Below are 24,023 nucleotides of genomic sequence, written 5' to 3'. Positions count from 1 at the left end.
CACTTAAAAATTTTTTTAAAGGGGATTAGGGATTTTATTCATTCCCTGACTTGTTCTGGTGAGAATTTTTAAGAAGCTTAAAGAAGCAGGGGTTACAGGCAAAATACATCCATTAGAAGTAGATGAGAGAGATAAAGTGTACTCTCCCAGACATAAGCCAGGTGTGGGACTGCTCTGTTGTAACACAGACCTCTTTTTCTAAAGTTTAGCGTTAGTGTTTTCTAAACCAGAAATGTTACTGTGTATCCTCCCCAACATTTGGTATTGTCAGTGTCTAGAATTTTAGCCATTCTGGTGGGTATGTGGCTCCACATCAGATTGGACACCACTTGCCTCTCATTTCCCCATTCTCTTACAACCAAGCTAGTACAGGGCAGACAGCTGCAATTTCCCTACTGAAGACCCGGCCAACAATATTTAGGGCTGATCCTCTTTTTCTTGCTGCTTCTTTTTGAAATAAACACCTGGGTAGAACTTCCAAAATGTTAGAAAAAACAGATTCTCTGAGTCATTTGAAAAATTGAACAAAGCACTTTGAAACCTGTGGTGTTACTTGGATCTGGTCATTTTGAATTTCTCTTGACACGAGAATGGGAAAATGGAACAGAGCATACATGAAGGCTCTCTATCAACACGAATCAGCAGCTCTCAAATTGTAGCCGAATTCAAAATGCAAACAACACGTCAAATGTTTCTCCATCGGCGAAGGAAAGGCTCATTGTTTGCAAGTAATGCTGTCCTAGCGAACATAAAATGTGCAACACACATTATTTCCTACAATCCCTGCAACATTTCTGTGAAGTCATACAATGATTTCCATTTTACAGATGAGAAAGCTGATCCATACGAAGGCTAAGTAATCTTTCCAAGGTTACACTGCTAGAATGGAATTCTGATCCAGGTCTTTCTGTCTCCCGAGAGCTGGGCTATCTATCACAACTCTCTACTGTCTCAGCACTCTATAAATTGCTGCTGAATAAATCTGCTGAATGTTACATGTTCCAATCGAGCAACGTGAAAAAAAATTTTCAGGAAATAGAAAAACCTCTTAAGCATGGGTATTGAGGGGCACCTGAGTGGCTCAGTCAGTTAAGCATCCAAGACTCTTGATTTCAGCTCAGGTCATGATCTCATGGTGGTGAGGCTGGGCCCTGAGTCGGGCTCTGCACTGGGTGAAGAGCCTGCTTAAGACTCTCTTCCTCTCCCTTTGCCCCTCCCCTGCTCATGCACATACTCTCTCTCTCATAAATAAACAAACAAATAAATAAAGCACGAGTATCAAAAGCCAGTTATGCATTACATAATTCTCAGAGTGAACAGTCAGCAGCCTGCCTGAGTATAAATTGAGGAAAATGTGAATAACCATGACTGACTCCCCAGAAGACGCATCAGAACTTGGTGAGGTCTGAGTGGTTCACGCAGCTGTAGCTCAACTCTGATGCTGGGCCAGGGAGTACTTCCGTGAAGAAGTATCTATTAATCACACAGAATGGGCTCGGAGCTGGGCTGGCTGCAGTGGGGGATTCGAGAAGACACCCACCTACTCCCTCAGTTCCCTGGAGTTAACTCTTTTTCTAATTTCTCAAGAGTTCTAGCTATTCTTGAAAGGCAAAACTTATATACTCCAATGAAAGGTGACACTGAATAACCGCCAAACACCTCCCCCTGAAAGTGCTGAACTCGAAATCCTAATATTTTAAGGGTGCACAGAGGACGGTAAAGAGATCTGAACAGCAAAGCCTAACGGTGCAAACATTCGGCAATTTGGGATAGTAGTGTCGACCATGCTTACTGCAGCATCCGTAAGGTAACGATTTGCAAGAGTACAGGGACCAAAGTCAAGAGAACACCTCTTAACTCTCACCTAAAGAAAAACATTTGTTTTCACAGGTGAAAATCCTTTCTCGGGGAGAGAGGGCAGTGCAGAGATAATAACAGGTGATTGGATCCTTGAATTCCTTCTTAGAATTAGAACTAACACAGTGTGACAATCTTGTTTCTTTTTTAGGGGGAGGGGTAGTCATTGTACAAAAGACTACCCAGAGACTTGAAAACAATGACTCCTAATTCCAGTTTCAATAAAAAAAAGAAAATGGAAGAGGCACTTTAATACTCACCAAATTCTTTACGTTCAAATTTTGCGCCTGGGAAAACCCCCGACACTTTGTACCTTATTTGGGCTTGTTAATGGCGAGTGGGGACACTCTGCCAGGTGTTAGGAATACAACCTTGAGTTAAGCCTCCGACTCTTGATTTCGGCTCAGGTCATGATCTCACCGTCATATGATTGAGCCCCACGTTGGGTTTTACGCTGATGGCACAGAGCCTGCTTGGGATTCTTTCTCTCCCTCTCTCTGCGTGCCCCCTCGCTTGTGTGCACACACCTCTTCCCCCCGCCCTCTCAAAATAGATAAACTTCAAAAAAGAAAAAAAGATATTCCCTGACCTCCTTGGGCTCACAGGCTCACACCCAGGTGGCTGGCTGGGAAGGAGTGATCTGATTATTGTGATTTTTCTAATTTGCCTGATCCTTGTCCTTCCTTTTCTTCTCCTGACATGGAGGTGAGGGAAAGTGGTGGGTATTTTATCAACTCTTGACTAATCACCTACCACATTCTGGGCCAAACATCGTGCATCTGGAAAACTGTACAGAAAGCACACAAACCCCAAATAGGGAATAATGGCCTGAGACGAAGCAGGAAAGAAACGAGGTGGAATTTTCCTTGGAGACAGATGTGACTGGGGGGTCTGCTCCCTGTGCAGACCCCCCAGCCTCCGGAAGTCCCAGGAGGAGAAGACAGATGTGGAGGTGTAGCCTGGGAGATCCTGTTCCCCTTACAACCACCACCCCCTCAAGACCCCCTAGAAGGGCACAGAAACAACGTAATTAAATGACAAATCTAACACTAGCTGTGTTTACATGGTACCAGGCAATTCACTGTTGACTGAAAAAACTTTTCTTGCTGGGTATTTGACTGACTCGCTATTTGGGATCCATATAAACAAGAACAACCTGCTTGTTGGCCTGGCCTTACAGACACGTTTACTTACATAGAAACAAAAACATCACCACAGGTCTTTCAAATCCACATGTTACTCCTTTCTATTTGTGTCAAAACTCTGCCTTCCCATCATAAGAGTCTGCACCTTTGAATTTCCCAAGGAAGGTTTCACTGTATTAGCTTTGACTACGGCAGCTCCTTCTCTCGTGACCCAGGCAACTCATTTCTGCCCACACAGTCCACCCTCTGGTTTGGGCACGTACAGGAGAGCTCTTTGCTGGTCATCCTGTGTTGGGCCACACCTCGGAGAACTTAATTTTAGGGATACGGAGTGAGGGTCTTTACAAGGAAATGATAAATGCACAAAGGAAGGAATGTGTGCATACGGAGAAGGAGAGCATTACTGGGGGCAGCTGGAGGTACTGCATGAGGTAACGAGCAGAATTCCGCCTTTCCCTGTCTCTGACGCGAGGGCACAAACCTGCAAAGATGTGTAAAATAACATCAGCAGATTCAGGCATTTACTCAGCACTCATGTATGCAATCCTATCCTACAGTGAACAGAGTACTCGCCAGTGTATCCTCCAGCAGAGGCCTTGTGAACATTCCTAATTAACTGGACTTTGTGTCGCAAAAATCACTTTAATTTCAGTTACGTTAAATTATAAACAGGAATGCCTGGGTGGCTCAGTTGGTTAAGCTTCCAACTCTTGATTCTGGCTCAGTTCATGATCTCACCATTCGTGAGTTCGAGCCCTGTGTCAGGCTCTGCGCTGACCGTGCAGAGCCTGCTTGGGATTCTGTCTCCCTCTGCCCCTCCCCTGCTTGTGCTCTTTCTCCTCTCTCTCTCTCTCTCTCTCAAAATAAATAAATAGACTTGAAAAATTTTATATATAAACCGTGGAGCCAGGAAATTTGTAGAAATTCAGGGTATTTCCTTAGTAAATGAACTGATACAAATTCATTCAGGTCAAAAGTTGTGAAAGCGAGCATTGTTATCATATTTTTACAGCAGAGAACACTGTGATGGTCAATGGCACTAAAAATAGCTGAGGAAAGAATTAGGAGTTCATAACTGGAAACAAGAAAACAACAACCTTATCCAAAGTAGCAAAATGTCCGTTAGCATCCCTCCCTATGAATTATTCTGACAATAGGAAATGGAATTTAATTTTTTTTCTCTAATCCGTAACTGTATGTCTCCTCCCCTGTGCCCTCTGGGAAAACCTTACTCATAAACGGATAATTCCCAGATAACTAAATTCTTTGCTGACTGTTTCCATACAGCTCCACAACAACAAGGCAGCTCCTGAACTTGCCACTTCAAGTTCCTGTCGCTTCAGCAGTGATGTCATGGAAAGACATCCCCACGTGCTGTTTTTGTTGCCCAGCTAGAGACTGTAAAGGAAATTATGCTCTGCCTCTAGGTTTTAATTTTCCATGAAAAGTTATTCTCATTGCCAGAGCTGCCTAAACTGTGAAAGAAAAGTGATTTAATTAGGTCATAGCCATAGTTAGATTTTTAAGCACACTCTTCTGACAGAAAAGTCACATTTCACAGCTTTGTTGGGTTTAATAATTTATTTTCATCAAACCATTCCTGACGTGTTATGGTGCTGAATAACAACGGAGGGAGGAAGACGTGAGAAACACTAACTGCTGTGCGGGAAGTTATCTCTTCAAGTGAGCTTTTCTTTTCTTTTCTTTTCTTTTCTTCTTTTTTCTTCTAACATTTATTTATTTTTGAGAGAGAGTGCACAAGCAGGGGAGGGCCAGAGACAGGGGGGACAGAGGATCTGAAGCAGGCTCTGTGCTAACAGCGGTGAGCCCAATGCAGAGCTCGAAGTCATGAATCGTGAGATCATGACCTGAGCTGAAGATGGACTGAGCCACCCAGGTGCCCCTCAAATGAGCTTTTCACTGTCCCAGCAACAGAGGTGGAGTCTTAGGCTGATTAGAGGGAAGTCTGAGTCGGGGAGGCTCCTCTTTCCTGATTCCCTTTCCCCATTCAGTAAGTGTGGAAAGACAGTGACAGGCTCTCCACGCCCAACAGGCAGTGACGATGACAAGAATGATGAGGAAAACAAAGGAAAGGAAGTAACTGTGCCCACTTTGGCACCATATGTACTAAATTTGGAACATTACCAAAAACGATTAGCATGGCCCCCTGCACAAGGATGACACACAAATTCATGAAGCGTTCCCTAGTTTTCTGTAACTACGTGAGGTGATGGATGTTAACTTGTTACAGTGATTGTTTCACAATATATACAAAATCAAAATCATCATATTGTGCACCTTAAGCTAATAGTTATATGTCAATTATATCTCAATAAAACTGGGTGGGGCAGGGAAGGGGTAACAGTAGCAACAGAGTAGGAAGAGGGAGAGAACTAACACTGTTCAGCATAGATGACCTAGTGAGAGCAAAATGTGATGGGCATCATAACTCTACTCCCAGGATTTCCCATAGTGTCTTCTTTGTGTGTGTGTGCACACCCGCACGTGTGTGTATACTCGTGCATGCCGGATACTGAACCTAAGAAGTCTCATTCCTGAACCTGAAAGATGTGTTTACTTGTCACCTCCTCAAAAGTTCAATTTATGATTCAAAATCAAGCCTTGAAACTTCTGTACAAATACATCTAAAAACTTAAGCAAAGAGTAAACAATTATGTTATTTAGAAGACACGAAATTTGTGTGATCCCATATTAAGACACTAAGCTGTTCCTTCTTCTTTAGAAAAAAAATTTCTACCAGAAATGGCAAGAGTTTTATCAATGGTCTTGGAGACATTTTAAAATTCCAAACATCGAACCCTCACAGCATCTGTTGACAATGCTTTTACAAGTTCATCCTATACACAAAACAGGCTTAATTTTACCCGGTAAACTGACATTGCCAAGACTCCTTCTTGGTTCAATATCTTGGCAATAGGTCAAGAGAAATGTCAACATGTCATTGAAAAAAGAAAGACATTAGTCTGTGCTTCCAAGATCTGGCAAAACAGCCAGAGAGACAGCTAGTCAAAACTCAGAAAAATTCTTATCCTTTTAAGAGATCTTCATGAGGATAAATCCGTCAGAGGCTGAAACTTACCAGTAGATCTTCTCACCCCTTTTAAGAGCAACCCCTATAGAGGAAACACAGTTCAGGATGGCGGTCTGTTACTACACAGGGAGATGTTGTTATGGAGACAGCTCTGAAGGCTCCCTGGCAATCCCAGTGTATAATTAAGGCTCCATCACAGAACAGCCAGCAGGGTGGTCTCCATGGGAACCAACAAACACACATTGTCACGGGCCTGGCAACTGTTCTGAATCAATGACTCTTTATATAGGTTTAAAAACATTGTGAATGGGGCATCAATTGCTTCCTTTGTTAGACAATGTCTGATTAAATATGTGTGAGAGACCCCGTTCTCATGCATGCTGAATTTCCAGTAGTGTCTAGAGTAGGCTGCCCACAGCTAAATTCACTTACCTAGAACTAGGAAATACAAATGATAAATTCAGACTCAGGAAGTCACTGGTTAATTTGGTGAAAGAATTAAACCAGTGGTCGACAGTGCCAGGGAGGACTGGCACCCACTCTTCTATGGCTGTCTAAATATTATCCCATCCTCTCAGTACACTAGACATTATAATTATATTTGTTTACAGATGAGCACACATCTAGAAGGTGGCAGACCTGGGACTCAAAGGTAGGTCAGAATGAAGTCCCGGTCCAGGTTTATATAACTCTATATAATAATGCTCTTTGTTTTCGTACCACATTATCATGCCCCAGCTACCCTCACAGACATGATCTCATATATTCTGCTTTTATCTTGAAACATTGGGGAGTTCAGTTCTAGAATTTTCTAATTTTGCAATATTTTCTTCCTTGATCTTTCTTTGTCTGCCTGCTCTACTTCTGCACCCACCACGCACTCCAGGTTTGAAGATTTACATGGGACCCTTTCTAGGAAGGTTTCCCCCATGTCTAGGAAGGTTTACCTGGACTGTGTGAGAAGCATTTTCCTAAGCAGCAAAGGGAAAGGAAGCCCATTACATAAGATTCTGACTGCCCAAACTCTAATAACAGCGGAAAACATCCCAATTAACTGCTTGTAGCATTTACACATAATCTTCTATGACAGAAGGCAGACTTGGGTGATAAGGACGGAAGGTGAGATTGCCGATTCCTACTTTATTCTGATGGGTTCTATTAAGGACTTTTTTTTGAGAGAGAGAGAGAAAGTACAAGTGCATGCACACATGTGTGCAAGCGGGGGTGGGAAAGGGCAGAGGGAGAAAGAGGGAGAGAATCTCAGGCAGGCTCCACACTCAGCTTGCAGCCCCACACGGGGCTTGATCTTGAGACTGTGAGATCATGACCCGAGCTAAAATCAAGAGTCAGATGTTACCAACCGGGCCACCCAGGTGCCCCTATTAAGGACTTTTAAAATCTGGTAAATGCTTTATTAAGTAGGTACTGATAATCAATGATCAGGCTCCTGGCAAATCATCATTATATATAATCCTACAATTGAATGTACACATCATCAGCATTTAGCCTTAAATATTAGATTCATCAACACTGTCAGAGCTCACTCGAGTCATAACATTTCTAACATTTCTGAGCTACTTGATCAAAACCAAACAGTGAGGCTCTTTCCTTGTTCCCCTGACACCCCAGTCCCATGCATCTCTTGGGAAAGCCTCCTTCCCATTTTTCACTGTCCTTCTACTGAGGCTCAGAAAAAGGGCTGTCTTCTCTAAAGCGAGCCCCCATTCTCCTTCTGTCTCCCACTGAAGTTCATTATTCTCCCTATTTCGCCTCATTCTTCAGCATCTCCAAATCTCTCTGTATACAGCGTCTTCTTTTCTAGTTTCAAATATGCCCAAGTCCTTCTTTCCTCAGAAAAGAAATTATCTTTGCTAGATCTGACTATCCCCCTGCCCACCACCAGTCACAATCTCCTTCCCGCATCTGTGTATTCTTGGATATTTATGATCTATCTTCCGCCCCCCTCCCACCCTGCCCTTATAAAACTTTTTCCTGCAAGACCAGTAATGTCCTTGGTCTAGGCTTATCCCAATCCAAATCTCTCTGACCTCTTGGCAGCATTTTGCTTTACTCCTTTAAACTCTTCCTTAGACTTCCCCACAGAGAACTTTCCCAGCTTTCTTTGGCTATCACTTCTCTCTCCCACACATTATTGATCTCTGGTATTGAAGTATCTCCCAAGAAAGGCTTAGCCCTCTGCTCTGCTCCACCCACATCCTCTTGCTCCTGCAGTGAGCTCATCTATTTCTTCACGTTCCTTTTTTTTTTTTTTTTAGTTTTTTTTTTTACACTTATTCATTTTTGAGAGACAGAGACAGCACACAAGCGGGGGAGGGGCAGAGAGAGAGGGAGACACAGAATCAGAAGCAGGCTCCAGGCTCTGAGCTGTCAGCACAGAGCCCGACACGGGGCTCGAAACCACGTACCGCAAGATCATAACCTGAGCCGAAGTCTGACACCCAACCGCCTGAGCCACCCAGGCGCCCCATTCACGTTCCTTTTTTAAAAACATGTTTGTTTATTTATTTATTTATTTAGAGAGAGAGAGAGGGAGAGAGTGCACACGTATATGTGTGAGAAGGGGAGGGGCAGAGAAAGAGAGGAAGAGGGAGAATCCCAGGCAGGCTTCACTGTCAGAGCAGAGCCCAATGCGGGGGTCAATCTCATGAACCTTGAGATCATGACCTGAGTGGAAATCAAGAGTCGGACACTTAACCGACTGGGCCACCCAGGCGCCCCTCGTGACGTTCTTGATTCCAACTCCACTGCTCTAGGCGGAGCCCAAACGGACACATGAAGCCCTGAGCTCTGCCCTCCCTTTCACCCCATGTGTCCAGCACAAAGCAGTTCCATTTAGATGCTCCCTCCATACACATCTGTCTAAAATAGATTTCACCAGCTTCCCTCCCCAAAGATGTTCTTTCATAATCCCCCCACCCGTTTCTGTGATGCCATGGAAGTCTCATGTCTCAAGCCACAAACCTTGGGGTCATTTGTGAACCTCCCTATCGGTCACTCCCTGGACCCAAACGACTATCACACACTCCCTACTGCTCTAAAAGGATCTGGGTCTTTGTTATCTAATTCTTTGATCACATAACACTTATGTGATAGATTAAACAATCACAATTTCTTTTTCTTCAGACTGTCAGTCAAGATGACCTTTCACTTTTATTGCCATCACTCACTACCTTGATTCACCTCCCTTCTAAATGCTTGGAACTCATTTCCAACATGACTTGCCTTTAGTCGGTCTCATTCAAAAGTTCACAGTGATCTCCAGGGCATGGCTTTTAGGGCTTCCTAACTGTCTCTTCCAGGCCCATTTCCACCCTCACACCCTCACACTCTCCTCCTCCTCTGGTCAAATTTATTTCCTCATGGTTCCCCACGTGCACGTCCTGCCTCGGGACCCCTGCCATTCATCCTGGAAGGCTGTGCTTCCATTTCCACTTCTCCCAGGCAACCTGGGCTTGCAGGGGCCAGTTCGGTCTCTCCACCACCTCAGTCCACTTGGAGCTTCCCTTTACCCAACTCCTGAAGTCAGTACTACCCCGCTTAGCAATGTACTGTAACAGTCTCACCCTGTCACTCTTATCTCCTCCTCTGGATTATAAGATGCACTCGGCAGGCCCTACACATATACTAACCCATTTTCCCCACCCCAGACTCCAAAGGTTTCCCCAATAAAGGCTGACTGGTAGAATCATGTCCAAAAAGAAGGCCATTCAAAGAGAGACCACATACCTTGATATCAGGCACTTTTAATACTACCCAAACTGAAAGAATCTAGTATACCATGAGGTCCCATGGAAATAGCAGTTGTTTCTGGTAGGCAGTAAATTATGACACATTGTCAGGGAAGGGACTGGGGGAGGCAACCAAGGTACCTAGCGTGCAACATTTAAGGGGGCACTCGTTGTTCTCAGGTGCCGACCCCACACTGCATGATGGCCCTCATCCCAGCCCTGTGCATGTGAAAAATACAAACTAACCCAAATCAAGAGACACATACAAGGCAAGCTATAGAAAAATCTTTCCCAGGGCCATAGAGAACAAACTAAGACTTGGTTTCTTGGTCTACCACTGAGTCAGGACAAAATGGCGGCAGCAACTATGGCATTAACTTAAAGGAAAAAAGCATTCTTATGGAAGCAGCTTTGAAATGGAGAGCAAAACCTGGATTCTAAGGGCCCTAGAGAGCCAGAGCTGCTGTCTGGGAATGAATCTTCTCTCCTGGCTCATCCTCAACATAAACTCACTCTGGCCTCAGTTGCTTCTTCCCAGTGGATGCTTAGAACACCAGTCAGTTTGAAGTTAACCCGGATGAGACAAGGCACTATTCAATCCGGAAAAAATTCTCACATGATAACTTAAATCTACTAGAGAAACCCATTAGCATACCACATCTTCCTTATATGTCTACACATTTCATTGCTTTCGTCTTAAATTCATTCACTTTTTCCTGCATCAGTGCTTTACAAGTGGGAAGAGATTCCAAGATTTTATGAAGATGAAGTTAGATTTCACATGCCCAAATTTATCAAACTGAAGGGAGAAATAAAAAAAGTTGCTAAAAAGGTTGCTTTTTAGAAGGTTTCTTCCTTAAAAAATGTTTGTTTGTTTGTTTGTTTGTTTGTTTGTTTGTTTTGAGACAGAGAGAGAGCAGGGGAGGGGCAGAGAGAAGAGAAAGAGAATCCCAAGCAGGCTCTGTGCTGTCAGCACAGACGCTGACAAGGGAATTGATCTCACAAATGATGAGCTCATGACCCGAGCCAAAATCAAGAGTTGGACATTTAATTGACTGAGCCACCCAGGTACCCTGAGAATGTTTCTTAAATTCACAAATAGAAAAACAAGAATAACAATGGTAACAATATAAAGTGACTTCAAAGGCCCTTTTTTTTCCCATGCTGAGCATTCTCAGACCTAAAGAAGATACTAAGATAAGGACCAGAGAGAAGCATGGATACCTTAGAAGTGATGAAGTTCATGTGACAATTCCTTGGAAAATAGCAGAGAATGGATCCTTCTGGAGCAAGGAAGAAGGTGCCCTCAGCCTCTTCTGAATGACCTTCCTTTCTGAGTGTCTTTGAGTTTTTCCACAGAATCCAAATTCTCCTCTGGGGCCAACGGAACATCCTTCTGAGTCATTTTCCGAACATGCTGGCACTCACTAGAGTCACAATGACGTCATGGGGAAATGTTGTATTGCTAAGTACAATTATGTTGTATTTCAAATGTCAGCACATTCTGATGTGTAGGTGGTCCAAAGAATGGGAAAGTATTATGCCACTGAGGATAACAGAGCTTATTTTCAAACAGAAAAGAAAAAGGAGGAGGAGGGGAGGGAGAAAAAGAGAGACTACTGAAGCTAGAAGAGACCTTAGTGGCTCATCTAATCCAATCTTCAACATTTAAGGAGGATTAGCATTAAACCTTAGCAGCCAATTAAAAACCCTTATACTTTTGAATCAGCTACAGAGAAGGAAATGATGAACCTCACCTCCCCCCAAGTTTAAAAGAAAATGAAAAATTTAAATAGGTAAAAAGGAGGCTCATGAAAGTAGTGGCCAAACAGGCAAAGCCATACACAAGAAAAATATCCTTCCTAATACCAACAGACAATATTTAAGCACTATTCTTTGAGCACTTTGCAGCTTTCAGGGATGGTTTAATGCCATAAAATCCACCCACTATAAATGTAAAGTTCAACGATTTTTTTAAAGTGGGCTCCATGCCTAGCACAGAGCCCAATATGGTGCTTAAACTCATGACTCTGAGATCAAGACCTGAACTGATATCAAGAGTGGGAGGCTTATCTGACTGAGCTGCCCAGACGCCCCAAAAATTCAATGATTTTTTTTAACTGTTTATTTTTATTTATTTTTTGAGAGAGTGAGTGTACACACGAGCAGGGGAGGGACAGAGACAGAGGGAGAGAGAGAGAATCCCAAGCAGGCTTCACACTCAGCGCTGAGCCCAAAATGGGGCTCGATCTCACAACCATGTGAGATCACGACCTCCACCAAAATAAAGAGTCAGATGCTTAACCGACTGAGCCATCCAGGCACCCCCCAAATTCAATGATTTTTAATGAACACATTTAATAAATTAATTTAAATGATGGTGCAACCATTACCACAACCCAGTTTTAGAACATTTCTATGAACTAAAATAACTTCCTTGGGCCTATTTGTAGTCAATTTCTGCTCCAAGAAACCATCACTATGCTTTCTGTCTCCATAAATTTGCCTTTTTTGGAAATTTCAATAAATGGAATCATACTCTATGTATTTTTTTGCACTGGCTTCTTTCACTTAGCATAACGTTTTTGAGATTCATCCATGTTGCAGCAATGAGGTAATAGTCCATTCCTGTTTATTGCCAAATAGTATTCCATTGTATGTGAACAGTACATCTCTTTTATACATTCACCAACTGATGGCCATTTAGATATTGTCCAGTTTGGGGCTATTATGAATAATGCTACTCTGAGCGTTCATGTTAAAGTCTTTTTGTTTTCATTTCTCTTGGGTAGAGTTCTAGGAACAGAATTGCTGAGCTATTTAGTCAGTTTATGCTTAGCATTTTAAGAAACTGGCAAAACAGTTTTCCAAAGTGGCTATACCATTTTACATTCCTACCAGTAATTTATGAGGGTCCCAGTTTATCCACATCCTCGTCAACTCTTGATATTGTCTATATTTTTTTTATTACAGCCATCTTAGTGAGTGGGTAGCGATATCTCATCATGATTTAATTTGCACTTCCCTAATGGCTAATGACATTGAGTTGCTTTTTATGGACTTCACGAACCATTTATGTATCTTCTTTGGTGAAATGTATGCCTATTCATATCTTTTTTTTAAAAGTTTTTATTTAAATTCCAGTTAGTTAACATACAGTGTAATATTGGTTTTAGGAGTACAACATAGTGAATCAATACTTCCATATCACCTGGTACTTATCACAAGTGCCCTTCTTAATCCCCATCACCTGTTTCACCCACCGCCCCCACCTTCGCCCTGGTCATAGTTAAGAGTCTGTTTCTTGGTTTGCCTCTCTCTATTTTTTCCTTTTTCTTGTTGGTTTTGTTTCTTAAATTTCACATATGAGTGAAACCATGTTATCTGCCTTTCCCTGACTGATTTATTTCTCTTATTAGCATTACACTCTCTAGGTCCACCCACGTCATTGCCAAGTGGCAAGATACCATTCTTTTTATGACTAACATTCCATTATACAGATATTTATCTATTCACATCTTTCAACCATTTTTTGGTTGGGTTGTATGTAGTCTCACTGAAGAGAGTACAAAGAATTCTTTATATATTCTAGAAACAAGTCCTTAATCAGATACATAATTTGCAAATATTTTCTCCTAGGCTGTGGCTTTTCATTTTCTTAACAGTGTCTTTTGACCATTAATTTGAATTGCATACTATTTTAATTTAAATGAAGTCTAAGCCTGGGGCACCTGTGTGGCTCAGTCAGTTAAGTGTCCAACTCTTGATCTCAGCTCAGGTATTGATCTCAGTCAGGGTCATGGATTCAAGCCCTGCGTTGGGCCGCACACTGGGTGTGAAGCCTATTTTTTAACAAAATGAAGTCTAATTTATCAATTACTTTATGGCTTATGCTTTTGGTGTCATATCTGAGAACTCTTTGCTTAAACCAAGGTTGGTAAGATTTCTTCCCGCAGTTTATTCTAAGAGTTTTCCAGTTTTAGCTCCTATATTTAGGTGTACAATCCACGGTTGAGTTGATGATAAGAGAGAGGGTTTAAGCACCTTTTTTTTTTTTTTTTTTTTTTTGCATACCTGGTTGTTCCAGCACCATTTGTTGAAAAGAAAATCCTTTCCCTGTTCAATTGCCTTGGCACTTTTATTGAAAGTCCATAGACCATAAATGCCTATCCAATGCCAATACCATAACGTCTTGATTATTCTAGCTTTATAAAATTCTAAAATCATGTAGTTTAAATCCCCCAACTTTCTTCTTCTTTTTAAAGTTTATTTATTTATTCTGAGAGAGAGAGCATGTGTGGGAGAGGGGCAGAGAGAGAGGAGGGGAGCGAGAATCCCAAGTAGGCTCTGCACTGTCAGCACAGAGACCCACCTAGGGCTTGAACTCACGAACCAAACCGTGAGATCATGATCAGAGCTGAAATCAAGAGTTGAATGCCCAACTGACTGAGCCACCCAGGTGCCCCTGTTTTTCTTTTTCTAAATTGTTTTGGCTATTGAATTTCCAAATAAACTTCAGGATCGGTCTGTGGATTTGTACAAAGCATTTGCTGGGATTTTGACAGGGATTACATTAAATCTATTGATCAACTTAGGAAGAATTTCAATCTTAACATTGAGTCTTTCCATTTATTGAGATCTTAGATTTCTCTGAGACTTTACAGTTTTCAGTCTTGAACTGCTTTAAGTTCCTAAGTGTATTTTTAATGCTGTTATGAATGAAATTATTTTCTTAATTTCATTTTTATGAACATGACTGTTCATTATTCATACATAAAACTATGAATGATTTTTGTACATTGATCTTGTATCTGAGACCTTGATAAATCGTTTATTAGTTCAATTAATGTTTTTATAGATTTCTTAGGATTTTCTACATGTAGGATAAATGTCATCTGTGAATATAGACTATTTAATGTTTTCCTTTCTAATTTGGATGCTTTTTTTTTTTTTTTTTTTTGGTCTTATTGCACTGCCTGATAGAAGTGGTGAGGCACAAACATTCTTGTACTGTTCCCAATCTTAGGGAGAAAGTATTCAGTCTTTCACCATTAAGCATAATGTTAACTATAGGTTTTTCACATGTGCTTTTTATCAGGTTGAGAAGATTCCCTTCTATTACTAGTTTGTTGAGAGTCTTTTTAAAAAAAATTTTTTTTTAACGTTTATTCATTTTAAAAGACAGAGAGAGACACAGCATGAGTGGGGAAGGGGCAGAGAGAGGGAGACACAGAATCTGAAACAGGCTCTGGGCTCTGAGCTGTCAGCACAGACCCTGATGCGGGGCTCGAACTCATGGACTGCAAGATCCTGACCTGAGTTGAAGTCAGAGCTCAACCGACTGAGCCACCCAGGTGCCCCGAGAGTCTTTTTTAATCATGAATGGATGTTGGGTTTTTGTCAAATCATTTTTCTGCACCTACTGACATGGCTCCTTTTTTATTCTTTATTCTGTAGATATAATGTATTATAGTACTTTCCATTTGTTAAAACAACTTTGCATTGCTGATAAATCTCACTTGATTATGGTATAAAATTCTTTTTCTATGTTGCCAGATTCGGTTTGCTACTGTTGTGTTAAACATCTGTATTCATGGAGAATATTGGTCTATAATTTTCTTATGATTTTATTTAGTCTGGCTTTAGTATCAGAGCAACTCATAGAATAAATTGGGAGTTATTCTCTTTCCTCTGCTCTCTAAGAGAACTTGTAAAGAAAAAATATTTCATTTAAAAATATTTGATAGAATTCATCAGTAAAGCCCATTGGACCTTAGCTTTTCTTTGGGTAAAGATGTTTAATCACTACTTACATAATTTACTTGTTATGAGTTTATTCAGATTTTCTATTTATTCTTGAGTCAATTTTCCTGGTTTGTACGTTTCTGGGAATTTGTCCATTTCCTCTAAATTGTCTACTTTGCTGGTATAATATGAATAAAGTTATTCATAATATATAATCCTTTTAGTTTATATAGCATCAGTGGTAATGTCCCTGATTTCATTTCTAATTTTGATAAGTTGTATCTTCTTTCTTATTTTCTTAGTTAGTCTAGCTAGAAAATAAATAATTCTCCCGTGTGATTCTTTGCCTCATGGGCTATTTAGAAGTATGTTATTTAATTTCCAAATAAATGTTTTTTTCTAGATTTTTTTTTCTGTTGTAAATTTATTTTCTTTTTTCTTTTTTTTTTTAATTTGAGAGAGAAAGAGAAAGTGTGAGTTGGGGAGAGGGGCAGAAAGGGAGAAAGAGAGACAGAGAGAGAGAGAGAATCTTAAGCAAGCTTCATGCTCAGCACAGAGCCTGAAGCAGGGCTGGATCCCACAACACCAGGTTCATGACCGGAGCCAAAATCAAGAGTCGGATGCTCAACAAACTGAGCCACCCAGGTGCCCTGTTGTAAATTTCTAATTTAGCTCTGCTGTGGCCAGAGAACATATGTTAAGTGATTTTGATCTTTTCAAATTTACTAAGACTTGTTTTGTGACACAGCATAACACTTATCCTGAAGAATGTTCCATGTATGTTTGAAAAGAATGTGTTTTCTGCAGTCAATGGATAGAGTGTCACATGTCAGTTATGACAAGTTGGTTGACAGTATTGTTCAAGTCATCTGTACCTTCTATACTCTTACTTTTCTTCTGGAACTCTTATATATGTTAATATGCTTGATGTCCCACAGGTTTCTGAGCCTCTGTCCATATTTCTTCAATTATTAAACAATCTTTGTTCTTTAGATTGAACAATTTCTTTTGCTCCACCTTTCAGTTCACTTAGTTTTCCTTCTGCCGTTCAAGTCTGTTATTGAGTACCTCTAGAGGATTGTTCATTTCATTTATTATACTTCTCAACTCCAGAATTTCCACCTGGTTCTCTTTTTTTTAAATCATCTCTCTTTATTGAGATTCTGTATTCACTGACTCTTTCAATTCTTTAAATATGGTTTCCTTTAGATCTCTAAGCATATTTAAATAGCTGCTTTGCAGTCTTTTTCTGCTAAGTCCTATATCTGAGGACAGACACTCAGACACAGTTCCCATTAACTGCTTTTTTCCTGTGTATGGATCATGCTTTCTTGTTTCTTTGAATGCCCCTAAATTTTTTGTTAAATATTGGACATTTCAGATAACATATGGTAGCAACTTTGGATTCTGACTTTTCCCCAGAGCATTGTTGTTTTGCTTGTATAGTAATTTGTCTGGACTAAGTCAATAAAATCAGTCTCCCATATACAGTACAGCTGCTGATGTCCTTAATTTTTTTTCTTGTTTTTATTTTTAAGCTTTTTCTGGCTTTCTAGAAGCCATCCACATGTCTGCATAGCATAGTGTTCTAGCAAAGACTAGTCAGAGGTTTTGCTCAAACACCTTCAGCCAGAAAGGCTTCTCTCTGCTTCTGACTGTGTGTGGGCTGGGGAGTACATTCAAACTTCAGGCTGAAGTTTTTCATGTCTGCCCCAGCTTTTACTTTCTACTGGCTCTCTCCCATCTCCTCTGTGCGTGCACGCAGGCTCTGCTGGCCAGGGACATGTGGGTGTTTTGGGCACACTCCATCTCTGCTACTCGTGCACACAGACTCCGGTCAACCTGGGACACATGAAGAGCTATCAAGCCCCTGATGGCTGTCTCACCTCCCTGAACTACCTACTAGTCCCTAGCTAGACCACTGGTCCATTGCTTGCCCCAAAGAGGACTGTAAACTCAAGATAGTGGAGATACTAGCTCTTCTTACTGATTTACCACTGACATGGCCACTTTAGCTAAAAATACTCCAAATAGAATATTCTGGAAGTGGCAGCAAGGCTGCTGGTTTTCACAGCCTACCCTGCTCTGGTTGAAATAACACACTGACAGAGCTGGGGAGGAGGGAATGGGAGCAACCTGAGGTAAGAACGCCACAGGCTCACGCTATTCCTACCCAAAGTTTAGCAGTTTTTGTGAACAAATGCTTGCTTCCCAGTTTGTTGCATGCCTTTGGTCAATTTTTAGAGAGCTGAAATGGATATTTTTGACAATCTTTTCCCAGCTTTCCAGTTACTTTTTGTGAGGAGGATTTGTCAACCTCTTCATTCTGTCATGCAAGAAGTCAGTATCTCAGTCACTCTTCACATTTTGCTATCATTAGAATTATTAATGCTGTTAAAAGGAAGAACTATACAGGTGAAAATATTACCATGAAATGTTGTTTTCAAAGAAAGTGTTTCTTTTTGTTTTCTGGCAGAAAAAATCAACAAACATAAAGACGAGTGAAGATCTAAGCTTAAATGATGATTTCATGAGATTAAGTTAAAAAACCTCATTTCTCAGGGGCACCTGGGTGGCTCAGTTGGTTAAGTGTCTGACTTTGGCTCAGGTCATGATCTCAAGGCTCATGAGTTCGAGCCCCGAGTTGGGCTCTGTGCTCACAACTCAGAGCCTGGAGCCTGCTTCAGATTCTGTTTCCAGCTCTCTGCCCCTCCCTCCCTCCCTCCCTCCCTTTCTCTCTCTCTCTCAAATATAAATAAACATTTAAAAATTAAAAAAAAGAGAGATCTCATTTCTTAGAAGCAACACCTAGGGCCCTACGACTTGACTCCTTCACAGACATGAGAGAAATGAATGACATACTCCACAGGAAAAAGTTAGTCCCAAAGCATCTCAGTCACGACTGAGCATCCCCCAGCTGCTTTTCCTGTTTCTTATTTTCCCACTTCTCTATCATAGGCCTCAACCATGGTCATCAGATATGCAACGGACATTCCTAGAATAGTCTGTTGTTTGCAGTCTGGATACCGTCACAGCCCCATTCCTGCCCTGTGCATCCAGGAATCCAGTCTCGTAGAACTGGAGAAGACTTAGAGATTTTGGGGGGCAAAACCTTTCACGCTGAGATGGGGAAATTAAGGCTTAGGGGAGGTAAGGGGATTATCCTTTCCAGGAGTGTGATAAAGATTATGTCATGCTGATAAAAATAGTCAGAGGACCTCAGAAACCGTTACTGGAATGAGTGAGTTATCAAGTTCAGGGCCAATGACTGGGAATGGTTTCAGGAAGATCAAACACATGCTCCAAGAACACTGGACATGAAGGCTCCTGAGGTTGATTTTTCCCACTCCTTCCCTCTTTCTTACCTTAGCAAAGAAAATCCAGGCTGCACACTGCCCTGGGGCCATAAGGCTTTTTAGCTTCACTGTGCTGAGCATGAGAAGGAATCCTAAAATTCCACTGGAAGGAGAAAATATTCTCTTGTTAGTGAGGCTTGTCTTCCTTGAGCCAATAGCTATTTTCTGTTACATTTTACCAGCTAGTTTCTAATTATTACACAACCTCTATCTCATCTGTGCTTTCTAGTGATCTCTGGATAAAAATATCAAATATTTAAAAACCCACGAAGCTCTAATTTTATGAGGAGCTATGATAAAAGTGTTTCACTGGGTGGGGGGCAGGAAGGGAAGGAGTATAGAAACTTGGGAAATCTCTGGCTAAATCATGAAAGAAAAAAAAAATGTGGAGGACAATACCTCCTGCTCCCTCCCATACTATTTCTAGAGCTTGGTGCTTGCCAAGGTAGAGCTTCAATTTTTTTTTTCAAGCAGAACAAACTGCCAGAAAAAGACTTCCAAAGTGAAACTCACCATATGGGGACAGAGGGTCTGGACCAGCTTCTGGGTTCAAGGTAAGAATCTAAAGGGGAAGACTGGCTCCAGTAGCAGAAGCCCCCCCCCCCCAACCCAGGCTGAGCTACACAGAAGCTATGCTTTGGGAATGATGCCTAAGCCCATCTGTGTGACCTGAAAGACCACACCCCATGGGAGCCCTAGAGGTCTAGAGCATCCAGACCTTGGCCTAGCAGTGGACACGTAATTAGTGGCCTACGCTGGAATCCATTTTTAAAAATTTTTTTAAAAATGTTTTATTTTTGAGAAAGAGAGAGAGACAGAGACAGAGACAGAGCATGAGCGCGGGAGGGGCAGAGAGAGAGAGGGAGACACAGAATCCAAAGTAGGCTCCAGGCTCTGAGCTGTCAGTACAGAGCTCGACGCAGGGCTCGATCCCATGAACTGTGAGATCATGACCTCAGCTGAAGTTGGAAGCTTAACCAACTGAGCCACCCAGGCACCCGCACTGGAATCCACTTTTGAAAACATCACTGTGTGGCCAAGGACAAAGCAAAGGGCACTCCAAAACAGAATGGTCACTCTTCCTTGCATTCAGAGGCAGGGCAATCGGAGATGAGAGACTCCACGATCAAGGCTGACTTCCTGTAACTGTATCAAGTGGGCGCTTGAGTGTGACTTTTATTGGAAAAGGAAAAGCAAGAGCTAGGACCGCAGTGGTACCCTAAACCAGAGAGGCAGGTCATATGAACTGTAGCTCTAGGCCCTCAGGTGACACCCTGCCATCTCACCTTTATTATAGGCACTGGTGTGTGGCTCCAACATAGACCAGGGGCTCTGAGAGGGCAGGGACCAACCTTGGGCTACTCTGATTTCCCCAACAGAGCCAAACATGGTGCCTTGGTCATTGTAGGTATTCCAAAAATATTTGATGGGTTTACTTAGAATCAGGCTGGATTGAATTAAACACCGATAAGGCCAAATTTCACAGAAACATGTGCCTTTGCTTCATTAGATTAGATTAGTTTACAGCCGCATCCCTGGGGCAGGACCAAGGACAGGGATGAAGGTTCCCTTGTGTATATTTCAGCCTGTTGGCCGCTGATAACCTGCAAAGTTTGTTCAGATTTGAATCTGCAGTCGCGAGAGGCTGGGCAGCTATGGATGAAGACAGGCAGTCATTCATACCCGAAAGGCAAGGTGGGTAAGCAGCCGGCTGGAAATTGAGTGACCTGGGCTGTGCCCACTGACCCTCATAACCTTAACCAAATCCCCCTGTTCCTCCTTTTTTTCTTGCCTCAGGTTCTGTGTTGTTAAAGCAGGAATAAGCATAGTGGCCCTTATCCTACCTTATGGAAATCAGAGACTTTCAGAATAGGAAGCCTATTCTGTGTTCACCACAGTATGGAGTGCCTGGGTGGTTCTGTCAGTTGAGGGACCGAGTCTTGATTTTGGTTCAGGTCACGATCCCAGGGTCATGGTATCAAGCCCCAGTATTGGGTTCCACACCGAGCATAGAGCCTGCTTAAGATTCTCGCTTTCACTTTCTCTCTCTCTCCCTCTTTCCCTCTGTTCCTCTCCCCTTCTCCCCCACTTGCACATGTGCTCTCTCTCTCTAAAATATGAAAAAAAATTAATAAGGGTCCTCCACAGTTCTTCAAAGTTCGCCATGAAGATACGTTCTTGACTCAAGAGACAGAAGAGATGCTGCAGGTGCCCACGGCCACCGCGAGGTTGGGAGTGGAAAGTGGGGCGGCTAACGCTCCAGGGCTCCTCCTGGTGGCATCCACCCCCGCCTCCAGGGATGTAACAACTTCGCACGTGCCTGTGCTGTCTCCCACACGCCCTCCCCTCTGACGCTCCCTTCTCTCCACCTCCAGCCAGAGGAAGGGCATGATGCCACATCCCCTTGCCCCTCAGCACACACTCTGCTAGAGCAGAGCCACTCGGGTCTGTGCCCGACACACGTGGGAAAGCATCCATGATTCCTTCCCATCCCTTGCCTGGTATGCCTGTGCATCATTTCTAAATTACTCATGGGTCCCTCTCTTTCTCCTTCCACACTCAGCTCTCTACCCCTCCCTGTGGAGGCAGATCTGAAAAGCAACAGGAGGATCCTAGAAGTAAAAGAGCTCGGGCTCCCCGTCCATGTGTCTCTGGGTCATGGCTACCACTGTCCCCTCGGGCCTCCGTGACTCCTTCTGGGCTCCCACAGGGCCTCTGAAGGTGACAACTCTTAGTCTGAGATACGGTCATGGAGGAATCATGTGATGACATGGAGGAAACTGACACATTTTTAAAAGAGGTCAAGCTTTGTCCTGAAGCCAGGGGGATAGAATGTAATAGAGTTACATCAATTCACACAAAGACTTCCAAATCTTTTAAGTATAAAACCCTGATTTTTCATGCTGGTTACAAGGAAGTTGCAGATTAAAAGGGGCAGAAATGGAGCTAGAACATCACCCTACAAGGCCAGCATCAATGGGCTGCGAACTGTGCTGCTCTGTTCCAAATAACCAAACAACGGATGCCCTTCCCTCTGCACTGTGTTTGCCGGTCCTGCCAAATAACCAGACCCAAAGGGAACAAGTGCACAGACCTCAAAGCAGCACTAACACTCATGTCACCCAGTCCTAGCTAACAGGCAGCCGACAAGTCCCGACCACATCAATAGGGATGGAGAAGATGACTCCTGTCAGTGTTTTCCTGAAACTTAGCTGCAGATGATAAATGAATCATTCTGAGGCTCAAATGCAAAACCAAACTGTACAACATTGGTACGTTTTGTCCTAACACACCCCGAAGTCAGAAATAGTAGTGAGCCACACAACCAGCTTTTTGACTCTGAAGAATCACTGCCTCACAAAGCACACTCTTTTATGCGTGGGAATGAGTGGTCTGGCTTGGCAACTGCTCATGGTCTGTTGACATTTTATTTATAGTCAAGCTGAGCAGATAATAATAATGGCCATCATTTCCTGGGCCAGGCACGATGCTTAGGGTTTACGCATCTTATTTAATATACACAAGCACCCATTGGTGGTATTATCTTTCCATTTTACAGATGAGGAAACTAAACTGATGCTTGGGGGAACTAGGGCGGCTTGCTCAAAGAGCAAACCAATCAGCAAGCAGCAAGGCTGGAATTCAGCCCAACACTGGACTTCCCACCATATCAGAACACACGCCATGAGACTGTCCATTTCTCAGCACAATAAAGTCAAGCGAAGTGGGGATCATGGCAGGAAAGAGGGGACAGGGTGAGTATGAACTCCAACTATATGTATCCACCCCTATTGGTCTGAGGAGCTCCCACAGCCAAGTATTAAGGGTCACTTTGCTGTCTAGACGTCTCCTAGTCCCTGGTTTCCATAACCTGTTTCTCAGGGTCTTAGGATTCAGTCAAGGCTTTTTAGAGATTGTCCTCTAGGGAAAAGGCAGGGACCAAGGAGGTAGCTGAATGGGTGCAATTCTGGACCCAAGTCTTCCCTTGAATGGAATCTGATTCATCATTTTATACACTCAAGTTCTGTTTAAGAATTGCTAGTGGAAGGGGCTCAGTCGGTTAAACATCTGACTCTTGGTTTTGGCTCGGGTCATGATCTCAATTCGTGGGGCTCAAGCCCCATGTCTTGGGATTCTCTGTCTCCCTCTATCTCTGCCCCCCCTCTCCCGTGCTTGCTCTCTCTCTCTCTCTCAAAATAAATAAATAAACATTAAAAAAAATTGCTTGTGGAGGGAAAAACACTGGGGGAAGCTTGGCTCTTCTGCAAGCTTGAAAACCACTGTCCTGGCCAAGGAACTTCTGCAGGACATGGTACCCCCAGACCCACGCTGGCCCTGAGCACCTGGTGATGCTCATGACAACCCGAGGATGTCCGATGCTCATGACCGAGGATGTCATGATGGCCGAGGGAGCTGATTCCAGACCTGCACAGCCACCACTTTCTTCTGCCCCTCATTTGGGTAACTGGCAGTGACCCTGGACTTGACAAAGACAGCAAGCAGTACACACACAGACAAATTAATAGTGCTAGGGGCTTTCTGAGTTAAGCTTACCTGGCACAGCAGCTTCCATGGAACCTGTAGAAATACAGGAACGGAAAGTCCGGGACACTGAAGAGATCACCTGAGGAGCAGAGCAAGGGTAAGACAATGACGCATATGCCCCCCTGCCCCCAGCTGTCCTGGAAAACGCAAGGCAAGGGTCTTTAGCACAGCAGCCATCTGAGCACTGAGCTGCATGGCACTGAATTCACTCTGGCATTCCCAGGGTTTCTAGGTTAGTGGCATTGTCTTAAAATAATAGTGTGATGCTGGGGCGCCTGGGTGGCTCAGTTGGTTGAGCGTCCGACTTCGGGTCAGGTCATGATCTCACAGCTCATCGATTTGAGCCCCACATTGGGCTCTGTGCTGACAGCTCAGAAGCCTGGAGCCTTTCCGATTCTGTGTCTCCCTCTCTCTCTCTACCTCTCCCCGGCTCATGCTCTGTCTCTCTCTGTCTCCCAAAAATAAATAAACATTAAAAAAAATGTTTAAAAAAAAATAATAGTAGGATGCCCATAATGCCTATTTAGCAAGAGTCCATCCTGTGCAGGGCACTATGCTAAAAGCTCTATGTACG

The 24,023-nt window shown here is 42.8% G+C and overlaps 1 protein-coding gene and 1 non-coding gene across 2 annotated transcripts in view; one reads left to right on the top strand and one right to left on the bottom strand.

Moving 5' to 3' along the window:
- TMEM241 (transmembrane protein 241) overlaps window positions 1-24,023 on the bottom strand; it is a 116,121-nt gene that overhangs the window by 21,498 nt on the left and 70,600 nt on the right. Inside the window, exons 12-13 of the mRNA XM_047087041.1 lie at window positions 23,459-23,528; window positions 18,914-19,007 (exon numbers count right to left, since the gene is read on the bottom strand). Of these exons, the coding sequence (XP_046942997.1) occupies window positions 18,914-19,007; window positions 23,459-23,528 (164 nt within the window). The remainder of the gene's footprint in view (window positions 1-18,913; window positions 19,008-23,458; window positions 23,529-24,023) is intronic.
- LOC124517663 (U6 spliceosomal RNA) lies at window positions 5,106-5,214 on the top strand. The gene has a single exon (XR_006963527.1). It is a non-coding gene; the product is annotated as a U6 spliceosomal RNA (small nuclear RNA).

This window comes from Lynx rufus, unplaced genomic scaffold, assembly GCF_022079265.1.
Source record: "Lynx rufus isolate CCGP_SWC_20201006 ecotype Redwood Valley unplaced genomic scaffold, mLynRuf1.p SCAF_22, whole genome shotgun sequence".
Classification (NCBI taxonomy): Eukaryota; Metazoa; Chordata; class Mammalia; order Carnivora; family Felidae; genus Lynx; species Lynx rufus.
The sequence above is the reverse complement of the archived record's forward strand: the minus strand, read 5'-3'. Positions and strand labels throughout refer to the sequence as shown.